General features: G+C 39.0%; 2 protein-coding genes across 3 annotated transcripts in view; both read left to right on the forward strand.

The window, feature by feature from the left end:
* Positions 1-3,086, forward strand: part of rassf3 (Ras association domain family member 3) — a 41,342-nt gene extending 38,256 nt beyond the window's left edge. Inside the window, exons 6-7 of one of the 2 annotated variants that reach the window (XR_014596388.1) lie at positions 143-1,600; positions 1,686-3,086. Coding sequence is in view for 1 of the 2 variants with exons in the window: in XM_083999591.1 (XP_083855717.1) it covers positions 143-292 (150 nt within the window). In the remaining variant the exon portion in view is untranslated. Of the gene's footprint in view, positions 1-142 lie in introns of both variants that reach the window. The other variant, XM_083999591.1, reaches the window with a different exon arrangement.
* A 2,711-nt stretch (positions 3,087-5,797) lies between these two features.
* LOC311006694 (adipocyte plasma membrane-associated protein) lies at positions 5,798-21,459 on the forward strand. Its single transcript, XM_083999590.1, has 10 exons — positions 5,798-5,887; positions 8,437-8,526; positions 8,636-8,757; positions 9,884-9,985; positions 11,122-11,274; positions 12,478-12,593; positions 15,611-15,771; positions 15,865-16,060; positions 19,394-19,626; positions 21,416-21,459. Coding segments are annotated over exons 1-9 (1,155 nt in total). The 5' UTR covers positions 5,798-5,885; the 3' UTR covers positions 19,607-19,626; positions 21,416-21,459.
* Positions 21,460-21,603: the final 144 nt, after the last annotated feature.

Here is a 21,603-nt window from a genome sequence, read left to right on the forward strand (position 1 = left end):
ATTAGAAAATAAATGACAGAATTATAGAAGAAAGAGTGAAATAATCAAATAGAAAAATGAGAAACTGCAGTGAAAACAAGACATAGGTAAAGGTTTTCTGTAATAAACTAATCTCTTCTCTCTTCCTCTCTCTGCTCGTCAGTGGGACGCCTTCTCCATCCCCGAGCTGCGTAACTTCCTGCGTATCCTGGACAAGGAGGAGCTGGAGCAGCGGGAGGCGATGGTCCGACGCTTCGAGACGTATCGACAGAGACTCCAGGAGGCGCTGAGGGAGCGGAGAGGACCCTCGTAGTCTGGAGGAGGAGGAGCAGATCAGGACTGCTGCCCCCTGCTGGGCCGGAGGAGGAAGAGCAGGAGGAGTTTAACGTTTCTGTTCTTCTACCTGAAGTCGGACGGAGAGAGAGAGAGGAGGGGGGATGTGAAGACCAGAGAAACGGGAAGAGAAAAGAGAGGATGATGAGCTCCCGGAGGAGGATAAAAGACGAAGAGTTTAAAAAAAAAAAAAAAAGTGAGAGACAGCAAACGAAGGACGGACTTTAACGAGGACGAGATGAGACGTCGCTGCCTGAAAACACCAAAGATTCACTCAGTCGTGCCAAATTCACTCGTCCTCCCTCCCTCCATCCCTCTCTTCCTCCTCCACTTTTATCCTTTGTGGCCATTTGTCGACTTAGAGCTTTATTTAATTTGTCTGTACATATTTTTTTCTTAATTTATATGGGTGAAGCTTTTTATTATTGTTTCGTTTTTTTTTGTTTTGTTCATTTTTTTTTTTTTTCCTCTTTTGGAAACAAAGTCTTAGTTTGTTCTGCAGAGGTGAAGCAACAGTTTGAGTTCAGACACAGACACACAGAGAGAAAAAACACTGACGCATAAAGTTTTATCAGTTTGAATCAATAATCACAGAGAAACTAAAGAAAAAACGTGAAAGTTTGAGAAATAAGGAACAAGAAGCTGCTGAGTACGGAGTTTCAAGTGTGCCAAAGTTAATGTTTTTATCATGTTTTTATTGTATTTTATTATTATAGATCATAGACAATAAAACTACATATATAAAACTCAACATATTATAGGTTGATTAATTAAGTTTGCATTTAAAAAGTGTAAAAAAAAAACATTTAATCCGCCTTTTAAATAATGTTTAGTGAATAAATAGTAGTTTTATAAAATGTTTTGTCATCCCTCTGACTGATGTCGCCGCCTTTTTATATATTTCATCTCATAAATTATTTGTATCCTGCTGTAACGTTTATAGTTTTAATTTGAGGAGCAGACACATCGGTCAGTGGGATAACAAAGAAAAAGTAAAAGCTAATTAATCCATTATCTTAGAAATAAAACGATTAATCATATACTGTATATCAATTGGCAGCTTTAATGCCATATTTGTATAGAATAAATATACTATTATGTTCCAGTTCATACGCATATGATATATAAAGAAATAGATGTAATTGATTTAATAACTTAAACAATATCTCTATTTACATTTTAGCTTTTTTTTGTGATGTTTTTTTGGTTTAGTTTAGTTTTTTATGAATCATTTATTAATAACTTGGCACACTTGATCCTCCATACGAAAGGCCTGAAGCTGGATGTTGTATGTAGATGAAAAAGAGGTGAAGAGACACAAACTGTTCGACGCTAAAGATGGTAAAGACGATGTTTGAGTAGAGACGCAGTAGAACGACAGTAGAGTCTTATTAGACGGAGAAGTTTGTTAAAAAGAAGTGTTGATCGTTGGATGTTGGATGTTTGACGACGATGACGATGAAGTGGTGAAGTTTCGACGGGTTTCTGGAAGTCGACCGAGCGATTTAGAGGAAGTAGAAAACAAACTTTAGACGAGAGGAAAGAAGGAAAAAAGGGGAGAGGACTGTGATTAACTACGTTTTTTGTTGTTGTTGATGGTGCATTCGTGGACGCTCGTTTAATCCAGCGCCGAGACAAGAGGCGGAGAGGTCTGTACGTGCAGATATAAGTAGAAGACAGCGAAGGAAAAAAATGGCCGCATTGTCCCGTCGGTTTTCATGTGTGTGGTTTTTTTTTTGTGCTCTTATCTCGCACTGAAACGTGCAGCAGTCGAGAAATAATAGAGAAAAGAAAACAGAGAAAAGAAGACGGAGATAAAGAAAGAAAGGAGAGAGAGAAAGAGTTAAGATAAATAATACGCATCAGAAAGTAGAAGAAGGTGCAACATTTAAAACAGTTCAAGGCCTTTTTGTGCAGTTTTGTGGTCATTGAACGCCTCGTGATGGCGATGCAAGTAAATAGCTGCCTTAAATATATCATCATATATGCAAACGTTGTTGATTTATATCATTTATGGCTTCAAGACCAAAGAGGCTTTAATAGAAGATGTTTTATTTTTATTTTTTTTATTTAAATCATCATCAGTTTCTCTGGTTTCTGTTAAAAAAGAAACTAAAAAATCAAACTTTAAATGATCATAATTCACAAACTGCTTCGTCGTAGTCTGAGCTGCAGGTACTGATGAAGTCACGCTGACGGTGCTGTGCTCGTGGTTCTGTTGTGCAACAACGGCGCCGCCCGGTGGACAAACGCCGCAACTGTTCTCACGTCTGTGTCAAAAACCTATCGATTATGTTATAGATTTTTATTTTATTTTAACTTGTTGATGTCATAACCAAAGATTTTTTTTTTTTTGTTTGTTTTTTTTGTTGTTGTGGTGTTGCCTGGAGCAAAAAAAAAAAATTATATTAGAGGCTTCTTCCCACAGGAGGGAAAAACATATTATATATATATATATAGTTTAGAGAGTTTTATTTAAAGGGGTTTTAACCCTGTTTTTATTTTACTATCAAACACTGGGTTAAATCTATGGAGGCAGAAAAGGGCCAAAAAGATTTGAATTTTTTAAAAACCACTCAATATTTGTGACATTTAAAGGTGATTCATCTCTCATAAAGTCGATTTATTCAAAGAAAAGCGACATTAGAAAAATCAAAATGAAGTTTTGGATAAAATTCAAATGATTTTTGTCTCTTTTTTGCCTCCATATTTTATAATTTAAAATGATACAACAGTCTGCATGCGAACAGTTAAAGAATCTTAAAGCCATGTCATTGTTGCAGAAAAAGTCGTATCTAATTCTTTTTTTTTCTTCTTTTTTTTCATTTGGGGGCACTTTAACTTTGAAATTCAGGGATGACGGGTTTTTTATTTTAATTTTAATTTTAGTTTTGTCTCCTGTGAGCCACCGACACCATCACACTCTTAATTTGACAGATGTTTGTTATTGTTCAGCTCTGCTCATAATCAGGTGTTTTTCTATTGTAACAATTTTATTTTATTTTTTATTTTTTTGGTCCGGATGAGCTTCCGTAGAATTTGCTCTGTTGTAGCTGTAGACTGTGAAACTTCCCTGTTTGTCTCTTTGTTCAGCGTTAAAGCATCATCACATCATTATCGTGTGCTGATATTAATCAGGCTCGTTGATCAATACATTTTTATTTTATTATTTTATTTTATTTTTTAGTTTGTGGGCCAGTAGTGTTAAAAAAGTCTGAAGAGTTGATGTGATGTGTGAGATCTGGTTTTAAAGCTGCTCAGCCGAGTCGGGACAGAGTTTTAACGAGCTTCAAGGTTCATTTTTCACATTTAAACATTTAAATTTGACAAAAAATTTAAATATTCTAATAGTTTTGTCTATATTTTTGCGAAAAATGTGATGTTAGATGGTATATTTTTCACAAAATTGCTAAAAATGCAGCATTTTCTGCTCCTTTAATGGAAAAATGTGCAGCTTTTTTTGAATTTGGATGCTTTTACTGCACAAAAACTGACACTTTGCAGGCAAAATGATTAGTTGATAGTTTGCTGCAGCCCTGATTCCAAGTTTAATTAAATATATTGGAAGTAAAAACCACTAAAAATCGATATTTGAGGCTCATTTTTGCTCGATGTTTGACTCTGAGCAGCCGACAGCTGTGATGTTAAATGCCAAAGATCAGTTTGTTTGTGTAGCTCTTCTCTTCTCTCTTGTACTGGTTTAATTTTATTCTCCGGTGAAGCTGTTTTTGTCATTTTGTTTCTGTTGTTTTGGTTCCAGATGACACAGTGAAGCTTCTGTGACTCTGCAGGAGTTTATCTCACATGATTTTTTTCCCACCCGATGAGTCTAAAGTTCGAAAAAAAAGAGATAAAAATAAAAAAATGCTCACGGGGTTTAAAGTTCAGAGCCGAGCTGCAGGAATCAAGTTTTTTTGTATCAGTGAATCCTCCTGTTTCAGTTTCAGATCAATAGCTGATATTATGATGTATTGACGGCTGCGGTTGGACTTTTTTTTTCTCGGCAGTGCCTTCTTCGCTTTTCTGAAAACGTCTGAGCTGCAGCAGGAAAACGGACTCTTGAGCTGCTGAACAGACGAACAGACCGACGTTTATTTTTGTAGGTTTCTCTCTCAATCAGTCGTGGCCTTGACTCTGACGGAGCGGCCGCATCTAATAAAGTGAAATTAAAAAACTCAACTACGATCAGTGTGCGTGTGTTTATTATTTTACCACATTTCTTCATATGTTTTTATAGTTTTAGTGTTTACAGTCAGTTTGTACAGATTGAATTGTGTCTAATTCAATCATTTTCGTCACTTTAAGGCTTCAACTTCCTGGTCAGACCTTTTCTTTTTAACTATATTCAGGTGTTGTAATGTAAAAAACAACTAAAAAAAAGTTTTTTAACAGCTAGTTTCAGCCTTTAATGTGAAGATTTACTGTTTTTCTCTTTGATATATTTAATGTTTAATCATAAATTGAAGAAACTTTGAGTTTAGGGTATGAAAGCAGACAAAAATAGTTCATATTAACAATCATTTTTCACTCTTTTCCAATATTTTTTGACTAAACAAATTACAGATCATTAAGGAATAATCGATAATCTATGTTTAACTTTAGTTTCTATAATAACATTTAAATCGGGTGAGTTAATGATGTGAAAAGAAGAGTAAGTAAATGAGATTTTTGAAAAACTTCTTTGAGACAGAACAAGGCTAGCAGTTTCCCTCTGTTTCCAGTCTTTATGCTAAGCTAAGCTAAACTAAACTAACCAGTTCCTATTATGTTTATGATTGTTTAGAGAAAATTTAAAATAAAAAGAGTCTGTTTGAGCCTCGAGCTTCTGTTTGTCTCTTGGTCGTCACTTTTAGTTTATGTCTTTCTTTTCTCTACTCAGTGTTTTGGCAACAAACTCAGTCTCAGTCTCCTCCTCCTCCTCCTGACCTCTGTGTGACCCCAACTCACATAACCTCACACACACACACACACACACACTGAACTCCTCCACTGGTAAAGCTGCAGGAGTGAAGGCCGAAAAAAAATCCAGGATCAATGACAGCGCTGCCTTCAAAATAAAAGCATCTAATAATGGTTTCGTAAATAAATATTATGAAACAATCAGCCACTGTTCACTCTGATGTAACAGTTTTTGTCCATTTAGTGTCTATTTTTTTACTTGTTTAATGTCTCTTTTGTGTCTCTTTCTATTCTTTTCTGGGTATTTTGTCTTTCATGTCTTTTCCCTGTCTGCTTTAAGTCTATTTTTAATTATTTTATGTCTCTTTTTGGTCATTTTTACATCTATTTTTATTCATTTTGTTCTAATTTATAAATCTATTTCGTAATTTCACCACTACAACGCGTGAACAAGTCTGAAAAACAAAAAAACAGAAGCAAAAACTGTCAACTAGTTCCCGGCCACAGCTCTAATTTTGAAATTCCAAACCGGAAGTGAACGTTTACACACCGGATCACTTTACACATCGCTGAATCTCAAACACACACAAACTTTGTTACACACACTCATTCATCTCTGCTCTGATCCGCGTGAAGCCGCAGGAAGAAGAAGAGACGTCGACTCAAACTCCACCATGTAAGTTTCACGTTTTATTTAATTAAATTTGCTCCAAATTAAAGTTTGTTTTCTTTATTTTTAGCTCATGCAATCGCAGAGGAAGTAGAAGTTGTCTTCGCGCTCACAACAAATCCACCAATTTAACGTTTCTTTCATTAAATTTGAGACAGAAACGTCGTTAAAAATTGATTAATTAACAGTTTTGTGAACTTTTTATGGGTTTGTTCGCTGTTCGGCTTCAGTTATTAGGCTTTTATTTTGAATTAAATGATAATCAATGATCGGTTCAGCTGTTTCTTGTGGAGATGAGGAAAAAAAAGTTCAGAAGTTACCTGAACTCTCACATCAATGACGTCACCACCGGTTGACAGGTGTGTTTATAATATATGCAAATTAGAGAGGGTGTTAAATTTGCATATTTATGAATGGCGCCTCTCTGAGGTTTGAAAAGTAACGCTAAACTAAAGGTAACGCTAACATCTGGACACCTCTGGATCAAGTCAGTGTGTGTGTGTGTGTGTGTGTGTGTGTGTGTGTTTGTACATTAACCTCTTCAACTCCAACAACAACATGCAGCTGTTTCCTCACACTCCAGATGTGATGTGTCAGGCTGATGTTGCACAACCACATGATGAAGTCATAGTTTTAATATTTTTAAAGGGAAAGTGAGCAAATAACAGACAGAAAACCGTCAATATGAATATGAATAATGTTTAATGTGAGCAGTGTGAGTCAGTGAACGCATCAAAGGACAGATTTGACTCTTTTTTTTTTATCACAGAGGGAACAAGGAACTGATTTCCATAGTGTGGCTTTTACATTCAAAGTGTGTGTGTGTGTGTGTGTGTGTGTGTGTGTGTGTGTGTGTGTGTGTGTGTGTGTGTGTGTGTGTGTGTGTGTGTGTGTGTGTGTGTGTGTGTGTGTGTGTGTGTGTGTGTGTGTGTGTGTCAGATAGGATCAGGTTTGTGTAACCACCAACGTCCAGAGTTACAAATTCCAGATCTAGTGAAGCATCTTATGCTGAAGGTCAAATTTCACGTCAGGGTGTGTGTGTGTGTGTGTGTGTGTGTGTGATAACAGAGTCAAACAAACTCTGTGTTTTACATAAAAGTTCAAATCAATTAAAACTAAAAACAACAAATGACCTAATTTTTGTTTTATTTAGGCCAACGTAACAATATGTTTGAAAAATGATGCATTTATAACTCGTATTTGATGTTAAATTCCTTACAGTATTTACTTTACTTGCACATAACATTCTGGCACACACACACACACACACACACACACACACACACACACACACACACACACACACACACACACACACACACACACATTATATTGTACTATACAGTATTATATTTTTTGAATATAGTATTCGTATCATAGTACAGTATGTCGCTTAAGGTCAAACAAATAATTAGTCTAGTAGGAAGGAGGGGTCCCAATGTCCCCGAGACAAACACTTTTGAAAAATGTTTTTTAAAGGGATAGTTCACCCAAAATTCAAATTGCACTCATTATCTACTCACCCTCATGTCGACTATCAGGGCTGGGAGAAGTTTCAATTTGGACGAACCGGGAAGAGGAGCTTCCGCTACAAACAAGCTTGAAATATAGACTTATTTTATTTTTTTGGAACAATTTCGCATTTCGGGGCTTCAATACAAGACGGACATTACATACAAGCAGCATGGAGGTATTTGGATGTTTTTTGGTGTGTCTTGTGGTATCCATTTGCAACCGTTGTCGACTTGAGGGTGAGTAGATAATGAGTGCAATTTGAATTTTGAGTGAACTATCCCTTTAAGGACCCTTAAGGCGTCTACTTAAGATTTTTGCTTGTTGCCCGGGTCAACTAATGTCCCATGGGGGGGGTTTTGGTGGCCATTTTGAATTTATGTCCGCACGAATGGTGAAAAACGCCAATTTTCACAACTCCTAAACCAGACATCATACAAAGACAAATGAACACACTTTTTCTGATACTTTTGACACCAGGAATCAAATGGAAAGGTCACTGAGATGGTAAAACTACTCTACACCAGAGAAAAATGAACTCTGAGTAGTATTATAGCAAATAATACTACCTAATTGACAGCTAAAATGGGTTCAGGGGTCCTACGCAAGTATGGAAAGTATAAATACACTGCAAAAAATCAAATATCTTACCAAGAATATTTGTCTTATTTTTAGTCAAAATGTCATTTCTAGTCAGAATAAATCTCATTCTACTTAAAATAAGACTCATCACATTAAAAGTAGCTTGTTTTTAGACACGTTTTCCTTCTTTCAAGCAGATTTTCACTTGGAATAAGTAGGAAAATCTGACAGTGGAGCAAGTTTTTCTTCCTTTCTTCCTTTTTCTACTTATTTCAAGTGAAAATTAGTTTGAAACAAGTGACAATTATCTGAAAACAAGTTAATTTTTAGGTGATGAGTCTTATTTTAAGTGGAAAGCGGTTAGTTTTGACTAGAAATGAGACATTTTGACAAGAAATAAGACAAATATTCTTGGAAAGATTTTGGTTTTTGCAGTAAAATGTGTGTGTGTGTGTGTGCAGGTTTGGCAGGAGATCAGTGTGTGTGGTTCTTCTCTCCGTGGCCGTTGGTGTTTACCTGCTGCCGTCTCCCATCGACCCCAAACCACACGTGTAAGTACACACACACACACACACACACACACACACACACACACACACACACACACACACACACACACACACACACACGGTGATGTAACTCCTCCTCCTGCTCCTCCAGACTGAAGGGCCCCCCCCCGGCCCTCGAGGGGCCGCTGGCCGCCAACACGCGTCTGCAGAGCGGCCGCAGGCTGTTTGCTGGGAAACTACACGGCCCAGAATCCTTCACTGCTGACGGGAACGGTGAGTAAGATTACCGGTTAAAGGGATACTTCACCCAAAATCGATAATTCACCAATCATCTACTCACCGTCATGCCAAGGAAGGGTTTGGAGAACTTCCAGAGTCATCAAAACGCTTTAGGAGTTCCAGGGGGGGTCTGGCTGGTGACGGGTTTTCATATAATGACGGTGGATAGAGTTCACTTTTGAATGGTCCAAAACACACACTATGAAACATCCAGATACCTCCATACTGCTCGTCTGTACTGACCCAAGTGTCCTGAAGCCGCCACATGGAAAAGTTGTTCGGAATAAATTAATGTGATCTCTGTTTTTATCCTTGTTGTAGCAGTAGCTCCCAGTGGCTGCACGAGATTTGCTGTGAGATGTTCTTCCGTGTTTACATCAAACATCCAATGGTTTACAACGACCAACGAACATCTGGCAGCAAATCTCGCACTGCTGCTACAGTGGTTCCCAACCTTTTTTGGCTCGTGACCTCATTTTGACATCACAAATCTCTGGCGACTCCCGTCTATCAAGATGCGCCAGCTCAGATTTTACATGTTGCATTTTATTTGAACTCGATTTATATTTGAGAAAGTGAAAGAATAGAATCCAGTTGTTTAAGATTGTCTGTGGTGTTTTAAATCATAATTTTAAAAAGAATAATAATTAGTTAAAAAAAAAAAAATTATCAGTAATGTTTTTTTATCAATTACTAGACATTTCAGGCGACCCAATTTGAATTCCAGGCGACCCCACGTGGGGTCCCAACCCCAAGGTTGAAAAACACCGATCAAATATAATTTTTTCCGACCAACTTTTCCATGTGGCGGCTTCAGGACACTTGGGTCAGTACAGACGAGCAGTATGGAGGTATCTGGATGTTTCATAGTGTGTGTTTTGGACCATTCAAAAGTGAACTCTGTCCACCGCCATTATATGAAAATATAATATAATAATATATGAAAACTCCTAAAGCGTTTTGATGACTCTGAAAGTTCTCCAAACCCTTCCTTGGCATGATGGTGATTTATCGATTTTGGCTGAAGTTACCCTTTAATTATTTTATCTATAAAACGTTAGAAAACAAAAGACTGAAATAATTGATTGGTTATTGATTTTGTATTGTGTGTGTGTGTCAGGTAACGTGTTCACGGGGACGGTGGACGGGAAGCTGTGGAGGATCGGTCCTGACGACGACCTCACACTCGTCACTCACATGGGACAGAATCTACCGGAGTGTGGTTCGTTCTTCTCCTTCTTCTGTTTTTATTCAGCGGCTGCTGCTTCCTGTCTCTGTTCCTACATATTAATATTATTATTATATGTTATTATTATATCTTTAAATTTGATGTTATTTCTTCATATTTACTGTAAATATTCAGTAATATCACTGCAAAAACTCAGACTCTTACCAAGAACATTTGTCTTATTTCTAGTCCAAACAAATCTAATTCTACTTAAAATAAGACTCATCACATTAAAAGTAGCTTGTTTTTAGACATTTTTTACTTCTTTCAAGCATATTTGCACTTGAAATAAGTAGAAAAATCTGATAGTGGAGCAGGTTTTTCTTCCTTACTACAAGCACAAAAAACTTGCTTTCACTGGCAGATTTTTCTACTTATTTCAAGTGAAAATTAGTTTGAAATAAGTGAAAATTATCTAAAAACAAGTTAATTTTTAGGTGATGAGTCGTATTTTAAGTGGAAAGAGATTCGTATTGAGTAGAAATGAGACATTTTGACAAGAAATAAGACAAATATTCTTGGAAAGATTTGGGGTTTTTGCAGATAATATTTATACAGTATGAAGCTCTATGACCTTCTAGTTTCAGCTTTATTGATATTTTTTATTCTTCTATGTTTATTTTCATTCATAAAATCCCCAAAATTGACTCCTGAGACGTCGACTCACCTGATATGAAAAGTTCAAAGTGCTGAAAACTAAAATTAGATCAAATAATTCACCAGTGAAAAAGCTGTGGATGATAAAAGTGGCGTTTTTGCATCTTTAACTTTTTAACGTTTTGATTTCTTTATTTCTTTCATCTCTGCTCTGTTATCAGGAGGTTTTTGTTTTATTCCTACAAACTTTAACATGTTTTCTCTGTAAAATCCAGATAAACAAGGAGACGACGGCCGCAATTTAAACACAAACATCTTCACACGGTTTTTAAAAATCTGGATGTTTGTGGTTTTGTGGATTTGACGTCAGAGTGAAAACAGAGCTCCGCTTGTCTTCTGTGTTTTTACAAAATCATCACAGTCGTTCTTCTGTCCTCAGTTTATTTTATTTTAGTGTGTGTGTGTGTGTGTGTGTGTGTGTGTGTGTGTGTGTGTGTGTGTGTGTGTGTGTGTGTGTGTGTGTGTGTCCTCAGGCAGCAGCACCGACTTCGAGCCCGTCTGTGGTCGTCCTCATGGCGTTCGCCTGGATCGTCACGGTCAGCTGATCGTCGCCGACTCGTACTTCGGGCTCCACAGCGTCGACCCGGCGACCGGAGAAAAAACTGTCCTGGTGGCGAATTCACAGGGTAAAGAAAGAGTGTGTGTATGTGTGTGTGTGTGTTAGGGATGTCACAATTACTTGTTTTCACAATTAATCGCGGTATTAAACGCCACAATTAATTGATCGTAAAGATTCCTAAATACCGTCACTTTCCAAAAGAAGATGATGTATGAACCGTGTCGGCAGATGTTGCGCCAAAGTAAAGGGTAAATGCACAGAAACTGGTCCATTTAACTAACGTAGCATTGAATTAGTAGGAATTTAAATGCTAGAGTGTCATTTGTAATAATAAAAAAAAAAAGATTAAAATTAACTTAAACATTTGGTATCGATGACAATTAATGACTTGAATATTTCAAACACTTCCCCTGGCGGTTTAAAGCAGAAGTAAGTGATATATTTGTGTTAATATAAGTCTGAAATAGTTATATCTTCTGACAGCAATCACTTACATAGAGTGTTTGGACTGAAACACGGGTCTGTCAGTCACTCTGCTCTGCTCTGAGCCGAGGAGAAAACTTTTCTCGTATCCTACAGTTTTTATCCAATGAGGAGAGAGAACGGCATAAAGGGGCGGTCCTCTCTGTGTGTGCAGCCAAGGGATGCGCCTGAATGTGGTGACGTAGGGACGAGGACTGTTATGGTGCGTTCAAGGAAACTCGTAACTCGTGTTTTTCCGACCGTGAAGTCGTACCAGTTCGATCTGGTACGAGTTCACCGGTCTGAAGTTACGAGTGGCCGTTATAGTGACTTTCACAGGTAAAACAGGTCGGAAAAACACGAGTGGGTTGCCTGGAACGCTACAAAGTCGTAAGTTGTGACTTGAAGCTGTAATTTACGATTTCAAAAGCCTGCCTGGAACGCAGCATTAGCCAAAACGACCGGATCGCTTACTTCTGCTTTAAACATTTGGTATATTTGAATATTTCAAACACTTCCCCTGGTGCATTAATAATTGGTCATATTTTAATAGATATTTAAAATATGTTATAATTAGTAATGTATATTTTAACTATATTTGATTTTACACATTAATAGTGTTGTGAAATTAACGAATGCATAATAATCGTGATAATCGTAACACCGTGATTATTTCTCTGACAATAATCGTACCAAAAAAAATCTATTATCGTGACATCCCTGTGTGTGTGTGTGTGGGTTAGTATTAAAAACCCACTTCATTATCAGTAAATGATTATTTTGCGTTTGTGCGGTGCGTCCTCCTCAGGTGCTGACGGCGTTCCCTTCGCCTTCCTCAACGGCCTGGAGATTTCCTCCCAGACCGGGATCATCTACTTCACCGACTCGTCCAGTCGATGGGGACGGAGACACGTCAAACTGGAGGTGAGAGGGTTAATTTAAACACAAATAAAAATATAATTAACCAAATTAATTTTTCTTGTTAATATAATAATATCCCTGACTACTTTAAACAACACAATACAAACATCTAAAAAATATATATATATATCAATTATTTAGGAAATAGCAACATTTTACCAGTTCCCCCGTTTTAAAAATAATGGTTCAGTCCAACATCCTTGGCATTGAGGAAGTGACATCACTCAAGTCTTTAGAAGAACAAACTGTAAAGAGGAGAAAGTGTTAAAGCGTCTTTTCTTACATATTTTATTGTTTTTATTGTGAGATCGGCATCACATCACATAAATGAATAATAGTTAACAACTGTTGAGGAGAAAACTAACAATAATGTTGAAAAATATTATAATTTCATGATTTCTTAACCCTCCTGTTTTCCTTCTGGGTCAAATCTGTTCCCTTCCTCCATCCTTCCTCTTTCCTTCCTTTCTCCCTTCCTTCTTTCCACAATCATTCCTTCCTTCCTTCCTTCCTTCCTTCCTTCCTTCCTTCCTTCCTTCCTTCCTTACTTCCTTCCTTCCTTCCTTCCTTCCTTCCCTTCATCCTTACTTCTTCTTCCTTCCTAATCTGTTCCCTCACTCCATCTTTATTTGCTTCCTTTTTCCCTCCCTTCCTTCCTTCATTCCTTCCCGTCAACCTTCTTTCTTCTTCCTTCCTTGAACGAATCTGTTCCTTCCCTCCATCTTTCTTTCCTTCCTTTTTCCCTTCCTTCTTTTCACAATCCTTTTTCCCTCCTTTTCTTTCTTCCTTCCTTCCCTTCGTCCTTACTTCTTCCTTCCTTTTTGACCCTTTGTTCCCTCCCTCCTTCTATGTTTCCTTCCTTCCTTCCTTCCTTCCTTCCTTCCTTCCTTCCTTCCTTCCTTCCTTCCTTCCTTCCTTCCTTCCTTCCTTCCTTCCTTCCCTTCGTCCTTACTTCTTCTTCCTTCCTCTTTTGATCCAATTGACCCAATCTGTTCCCTCCCTCCATCTTTCTTTCCTTCCTTCTTTCCCGTCTACCTTCTTTCTTCTTCCTTCCTTGAACGAATCTGTTCCCTCCCTCCATCTTTCTTTCTTTCCTTCCTTTTTCCCTTCATTCTTTTCACAATCCTTTTTCCCTCCTTTTCTTCCTTCTTCCCTTCCCTTCGTCCTTACTTCTCCCTTCCTTTTTGACCCAGTTGACCCAATCTGTTCCCTCCCTCCTAGGCTACTATCTTTGCTTACTTTTTCCCTTCCTTCTTTCCTCCCACCTTTCCCTTTGTCTTTCCTTCCTTCCTTCCTTCCTTCCTTCCTTCCTTCCTTCCTTCCTTCCTTCCTTCCTTCCTTCCTTCCTTCCTTCCTTCCTTCCTTCCTTCCTTGACCCAGGAGGACAACAGGAGGGTCAAATCATGTGATGCTACATGTCTTGGCTAATTATGGACTTACAGCTACTTTTAGCCAAAATCTCCAAACCTGTAACTAAAAAACACAGTTAGGTGAATTTTGTTACAGGGAATTGTTGAAAGTTGTTTCCAAAAATCAGACGACTTTAAGTTCAACCGAATTCAGAGAATCACCCACATCTGAGCTGTAAAAGAGAGAAAAAGAAAAAAAAAAGAGTTGAAAAGAAGTAGATACTGTAGGTAAATAGAGGCCGATTCAAGTTGAGTTCATTAAGGGGTTGTTTTGGTTCGTTTAAAGTGTTGCCTTGGTAACAGCTGCTCAACAAAAACAGCACAAGGACACTTTTCTTTTCATCCGTCCATCAGGCTGCTTCGACAGAAAAAAAAGAGGAGGCTGAAGTCCATTCACTTCTACTAATGACGGGAAAACGAAGCTCCAGGAGAAACTGTGTTTACAGAATCACTGCAGGCTTTTAGCACTAAACTGAATCTATTACGTAGATAATGATAATAAAACGCTTGTTCCACATGTTCCTCCAGTTAATAAACACTCAACACACTTTATTGTGTTATATAGCTACACAAGGTTCAAGATTAAGTCGCTGTTGTTTATGGTTGTGGAAATGTATTTAACCGAGCATTAGGCTGATGGACAAACAGAAATTATTGATCATAAAATAAAGAAAAACACAGCTTCAGTGCTGTGAGTCATATGTTAAGCTAAACAATCCAAATTTAAGCCAAACCATATTAAAAAAAAAAAAAAAAAAAAAGCTAAGATAAAGTCTTTACAGCCTCTACAAAAAGTCTGAAGTGATTTAACCTAAACCAACAAAGCTAAAGAGGCTAAAAGTAAGAAGATTTAAGCCAAAATGAAAATGTTATCGAAGCTAACTTAACTAAGCTAAGACAAGCGAAACTAATGATGCCATCATTAGTTAGTTAAAGGTGTACAGAAAAGAAAACTGAATTTGAGCCCACTCTGGATCATAAAATTAGTGTAATAACTCATCTATCAGACGTTGTAGGCCAAACTTTGTGCAAAATTCTATTTTTGAGTAAATCTGGGATGAAAGTGTGTATTTTTTTTTTCGCATTGGATAATGCAGGCGCACGGTTTACACGTCAGCCTGTACACGATTCACCAGCCACTGATATTGGATCCGTAATCCGTCATTCAAACGTCTGAGACACGCACACACACACGGAGCTCGGGCTCGCCCCAAACTTTGAATATCCCGCCCGCTCGATAACGACCAATCAAATTCGTTTTCCTCACTCGGGTAAACTCGTGTTGCAGCTCGTGACAACTCGGCGCGACACACAGGACAAACGGCCATTTCTGTACACCTTTAAGTTGGCTTCGATAAGATAGTTTTTTCTTACTTTAGCCTAACATGTTTTTTAGCTTTGTTGGTTTTAGGTTATTTAGAAAATGACCGGAATTCTCCTTTAATCTAGAAAGTTGGACAAAGCAAAGATGATCTGAGCAGATTTTATTTAGCTAAACTGAACGACGGCTAAATTAACAGCTAAATAAATAAACATACATAAATACATGTATTAGCTAGGGTAAACTACTTGTAGGTAAGCTATGCTAAGTTGATGTGTTTGTTGTCTCAGGTGATCGAGCTGAACGCCCTCGGCCGCCTCCTCTCCTACGACCCTCAGACAGGAAGTGTGAAGGTGCTGCTGGACTCGCTCTACATGCCCAACGGCATCGTCCTGTCGCCTGACGAGAGCTTCCTGTTGCTAGCGGAGACGAGCATCGGACGAATCCTGAGGTACGAACAGTTTGACAGTGTGACAAACATCCGTCTGCTGAAAGGACGAATGTTTTAAACCTCTTATCTCTCTCTCTCTCCGTCTGTGTTCAGATTTTGGCTGAAAGGCCCAAAGGCCGGCACCAAGGAGATCGTCATGGACAACATGATCGGTTACCCCGACAACATCCGCCGTAGCGACCATGGCACGTTCTTGGTTGGCATAACAACGCCACGTTTCAGGAAGTTCATGCCTCCCTTCCTGGACCTGATCGCCCCGTACCCGGCCGTCAAACGCCTCCTGGCCAAGGTCGGTGGTGAACCAGGAAACTATGACGATGAAACTTAAAACCATGTCGCTAAGTTACTTAAAGGGATAGTAGCATTTTTTTAAAGTGGGGTTGTATGATCTACAAATAGCCCCTAAGTACTTTAATTGTAGTAGAAGACTCTCTGCACTCCTCCCGTTAGCAACGCCAGCCCATAATAGCCCTGCCCAGAGATTTACAACATACATTGTTGTGAATGGACCCAAAGAAACGGCCTATTTTCGTGGCCTAAAAGAGGTTTTACCTGGAAAAAAAATACACAGTTCCATTGTTCACTATAATATAATTTTTTCCAGCCCCTCAAAGTGCAGGAAAAACGCAGTTTTTGTTTGGACCTAACCAACACACGTATCCCTCCGCCCCCTCTTTTAGGCCGTGAAAATAGGCCGTTTCTTTGGGTCCATTCACAACAATGTATGTTGTAAATCTCTGGGCAGGGCTATTATGGGCTGGCGTTGCTAACGGGAGGAGTGCAGAGAGTCTTCTACTGCAATTAAAGTACTTAGGGGCTATTTGTAGATCATACAACCCCACTTTTTAAAAAAATGCTACTATCCCTTTAATATATACAGTGTATAAACACACACATACAGTACTGTGCAAAAGTTTTAGGCAGACTCAGTCAGAATGCTTATCCATCATGCAATACCATCAGTGAGGCGTCTGATTGGACCCAAATGTATTTACAACAACCCCAAACATTCAGCGTTCAGTGTCATTTAGAACTATCATCAGCATAAAGAAGAACAACAAGTCCTGGAAGTGATGGTGTGGAGCTCTAAACTCAACATCATCCAGTCTGTCTGCGATTACATGTAGAGACAGAAGGATCTGAGGAGCTCCAAGATATTTGGAAAAAAAACACCGGCCCAGGGGTCTCATTTATAACCGTTGCGTACGCACAAAACGGGGCTGAAAGTGGCGTACGTGACTTTTCACGCCAAGGTTGTGATCTATAAAAAACAGACTTGACGGGAGAATCTGCGCAGCTCTAAGCAAACTCTGACCCATGCGTACGTTGGTTTGGAGGAAAAGGGGAATTGGCGACACAGACGGTGTGGTGGTGAACTGAAGTCAGACTCAGGAAATGATGATTGAGAAGAACGATTATGTTTTTATTATCGGCCGTCACACATTTAATTTCAACCCGTATGCGTTAGATCCATGTTGCCACGGTGATTTAATTCAACAGCGCCCTTATGTTGCATCGGACTGGTGTTTCAGAAACATCTTCTTAGAATCTAACTTAAAATTCAAAATCAAAATTCCTTCTCTATATTTAATCACCACCGTCTCTCTGTCATATTGTCCACTCCCAGAGCGCAGGAGGAGGAGAGGACGGCGTGGCTGCATGGGATAAATACATGGTGTAAATAACTATATGTTCCTATGATACTGTGTGAACATATGATCGAGAGTCAATTAAATCTCAAACCCTGGGAAAAAAAATCCAGTAATCGTTCCCACAATTGTTACATTCTGTTTTCTTGTTATCAAGAGAAGTGTCATGTTTGATCATTCCTCAGAATGTAACTGATTCTGCTAATTATTCAAAGTTTTATCGATCAGTCTAATTACTGTAAATAATACAGCGGTGAGCCCCGTGCGTAATTCTGCACCACGGCACCGCTGGAGGAGAAAGGAGGGAGAGGGAGACCATGACGAATGGTTAATAACTCGTTTCAGATTAGAACTGTTGTCATTGTTGTAACCATGTGCCGAACCGGGTCCAGCATGTGAGAGGGCAGCGCACCAAAACAACACCGCGTGCGCTCTGAGCCGCTGACGCCGTTAACAGCTGCAGCAACACGTCACGTCGCCACTTTCACACCTGCAGCTAATTCACAACACAGACAGAACAACAGCACGTCAGGCTCATTGACATGCAGATCACATTCATGTGGTGGTTTGCATTGACCATCTACGGTTAAAACAGGGCGTGAACAGGGCGGAACGTGAAGCGGATTCAGCTGCGCACACTTGTAGGAACTCTCTGATTTATAAAGGGAAGTTTGCCTGCAAGTGTGCGTACGCAGGGTTTTATAAGTCTGAATATTTACTGGCGCACGCAAAACCTGGCTTTTGGGCGTACGTACACTTTTAGTAACAATCCCACGCACAGTTTTATAAATGAGACCCCAGGTCCTTCAAAAACTGTGTGCAGGTCGTACCTACCTAGAAGAATTGATGCTGTTTTGAAGGCAAAGGGTTGTCACACCAAATATTGATTTGATTTAGGATTCTCTTCTCTTTATTCACTGCATTTTGTTAATTAATGGGAAAAAAAATTAACACTTCATCTTTGAACGCATTCAGCTTTTTTTCCACACCTGCCTAAAACATTTGCCCAGTACTGTATAGACCAGAACGGCTTTTTTATGCAAATGAGAATGACTGATGCATCCTGGGTAATTTAGGGGCAGCACCCGGCATCCCTCCATTGAAAAGTTCAGCCTACTAACTAACAAAAAGTTGGCTATTAACAGGCTATTTACAGACAACACTTAGCCAAAACCTACCCGGTGACTCGACCAAATACGTGTAGATGTCTGGGTCAGACATTTCTGGCCACTGTGTGAAGTCATTGATCACTGTGGGAGGCTAAAGGAGCATACCGCTAGATTCATTAATTGTAATTTTTCAAGATAGCGTGAACGGTGGGTTTCAAAGAGGGTGTCAAAAATAATTATGAGACATAGTGCTACAAAAGAAACAAAAAATTAAACATTCAAATTGATTGTTAGTTAGTCTACACTCCATCAAAACACAAAAAGCCACTGAGTGCAATGTAAAAATGCCGAGCGCTGCCCCTAAATTACCCAGGATGCATCAGTCATTCTCATTTGCATAAAAAAGCCGCTCTGGTCTATAGTACATGTCTGTGTGTATGTAACTATGTGTGTGTGTAAGTGTTAATGTGTGTGTATGTAGGTTTGTGTATATGTATGTTAATATGCATGTGTGTGTTTGTGTATGTAAGTTTGTGTTTATTTATGTATGCATGTATGTATATGTGTGTGTAAGTATGTGTTTATGTATGTATGTTTGTGCGTGTGTGTAAGTATGTTTAAGTTTATGTGAGTATGTACAGTATGTGTGTAAGAATGTGTTTGTGTATGTAAGTATGTGTTTATGTACATATGTATATCTAAGTATGTGTGTATGTAAATGAGTGTATGGAAGTAAGTGTTTAAGTATGTATGTGTTTATGTAAGTGTGTGTGTAAAAATGTGTTATGTATGTATGTGTGTGTGTGTAAATGTGTAAGTATATATGTAAATCTCTGTTGACCTTTAACCCCTTGTGTCCTCCAGCTGGTTCCTCTGCGCGGCTACAACCTGCTGCTGCCCCGCTACGCTCTGGTCCTGGAGCTGGGGCCGGACGCCGAGCTGCTGGGAAGTCTCCACGACCCCGAGGGCCGGCTGACCACGGCCGTCAGCGACGTCTTCCAGCACCGAGGGAGGACGTTCCTGGGAAGCACCGACCTGCCCTTCCTGCCCGTCCTGGAGGACACGGACAGCTCGTGATGGACGAGACGAGACGAGATGTAGGACTGTATTTTTTATTTTTATTTTTTTTATATTTGGACCCTTTAAAGGATAATTTCCGTTTTTTACAACCTGGACCTTATTTCTAGCATAAAATACGATCATTTACTCACCCAGATAACTTTGGTGTCATTTGGAGTTGTTTTGACGAAATTAGCCCCAGTGGAGCGGCGCGTATATCCGTATAATGCGAGAACACGGGGCAGCGCAATGCAGCCTCTAAATAACACATTATCCGCCGCAAAACTCGTTCATTTCGCCATTATTTTGTTATGATACACTAGTGCTATTCCCCTCTGAGTCCGGGGTTAGCTGTTATCAACATCCGGGGTCTGTAGGTTGACCTACTGACCTCTGACCTGGATGATGTCATCTCCGACCGCTGCCCGGCGCGGCTAACTTGCTACCGCTAGCAAGCCGCGGTTCGTTTCTGCGTGTTTCCGACTTTCCGACAAAATGAGCAGCTGGATGAAGTTCAGCTTCCACAGGCTTCCTCTCCTCAACCTGGACTCACTAAAGCTCCAGCTAGTTGGGCTAAAAATGACTCAGAGGGGAATAGCACTAGCCTATCAGAACTAAATATTGGTGAAATGAACGAGTTTTACGGCGGATAATGTGTTATTTAGAGGCTGCATTGCGCTGCCCCGTGTTCTCGCATTATACGGATATTATATACACGCCTCTCCACTGGGGCTAATTTCGTCAAAACGACTCCAAATGACACCAAAGTTATCTGGGTGAGTAAAATTTTCGTATTTTATGCTAGAAATAAGGTCCAGGTTGTAAAAAACTGAAATTATCCTTTAAGGTTCCGTACATAACGAGCAGCTGGATTTTACATGTTGATGATGATAACTAGTCCACATTCACATCTGGAGCCACATGTGGACTGTTCTGGATCTTGTGGCTTCAGGCGTCTTGACGACGAACTAGAAATGTTTTTTTTTTTTGTTTTTTTAGAGAAGTCATAAGTTCCTGTGGGAACTGAAGAAGCTTCAGATCATGAACTGTTGTAAAGGTTTTAAACTTTTAAAACATCAGTTGTGTCAAAACACTGGAAATATTGTTGTTGTTATTATTGATGTTGTTGTTAAAGGAATAGTTCACCAAAAAATGAAATTCAGCCATTAGTGACTCACCCTCATGCTGATGAATACTCTGGAGTAGTTTTTTATTCCTCAAAGTGCATCTGGAGACCTGGGAGGCCGGTTCGTAGTCCAACGAAAACTTTTATGACAGTAAAAATGTCCATAAAACTAGCCAAAAACCATTTAATATTCCTCCACACTGCTCGTCCACTGCAATCCAAGTGACCTGAAGGGAGATAGTCCAGAGTTTACTGGAAACAACGTCATTTAGGGCATTTTTACAGCCTAAACAGTCCTGTATTGAATTTACCTGAACGTCAGAGCGCAATCCAGGACTGTTTAGGCTGTAAAAATGTCCTAAATGACGTTGTTTCCAGTAAACTCTGGACTATCTCCCTTCAGGACACTTGGATTGCAGTGGACGAGCAGTGTGGAGGAATATTAAATGGTTTTTGTGTAGTTTTATGGACGTTTTTGTGTCGGGTGCTATTGACTCCCATATAAAGTTTTCGTTGGACTATGAACCGGCCTCCCGGGTCTCCAGATGCACTTTGAGGAATAAAAAACTACTCCAGAGTATTCATTAGCATAAGGGTGAGAGTCAATAATGAATGAATTAAATTTTTTGGTGAACTATTCCTTTAAACTGTAGGAATTATAAATGTTAACGCAAAATTAACAGTTCACTTTGTTTGTTTAGACTCAGACCGGTGGCTGTAACAGAATAAAAATGAGTTCTGGCTTTGAATTTTAATAACTATTGAATGTTTTGGTTTCTATTCAGCTAAAAAAAAGGTTAAATGTGAAAAATATCATTAGAATTATAAGTCCAGGATGTGTTTTTGTGAAATTTAAGACGTTTTTATAGAAGAAATTGAAATTGAAAAC

Source organism: Trachurus trachurus (assembly GCF_905171665.1).
Source record: "Trachurus trachurus genome assembly, chromosome: 23".
Taxonomy (NCBI): Eukaryota; Metazoa; Chordata; class Actinopteri; order Carangiformes; family Carangidae; genus Trachurus; species Trachurus trachurus.

Coding starts and splice junctions, on each gene's coding strand:
- LOC311006694 (XM_083999590.1), top strand. Junction 11,275..12,477: donor CCTGGTGGCGAATTCACAGG/GTAAAGAAAGAG, acceptor CGTCCTCCTCAG/GTGCTGACGGCGTTCCCTTC. Junction 15,772..15,864: donor AGCATCGGACGAATCCTGAG/GTACGAACAGTT, acceptor GTCTGTGTTCAG/ATTTTGGCTGAAAGGCCCAA.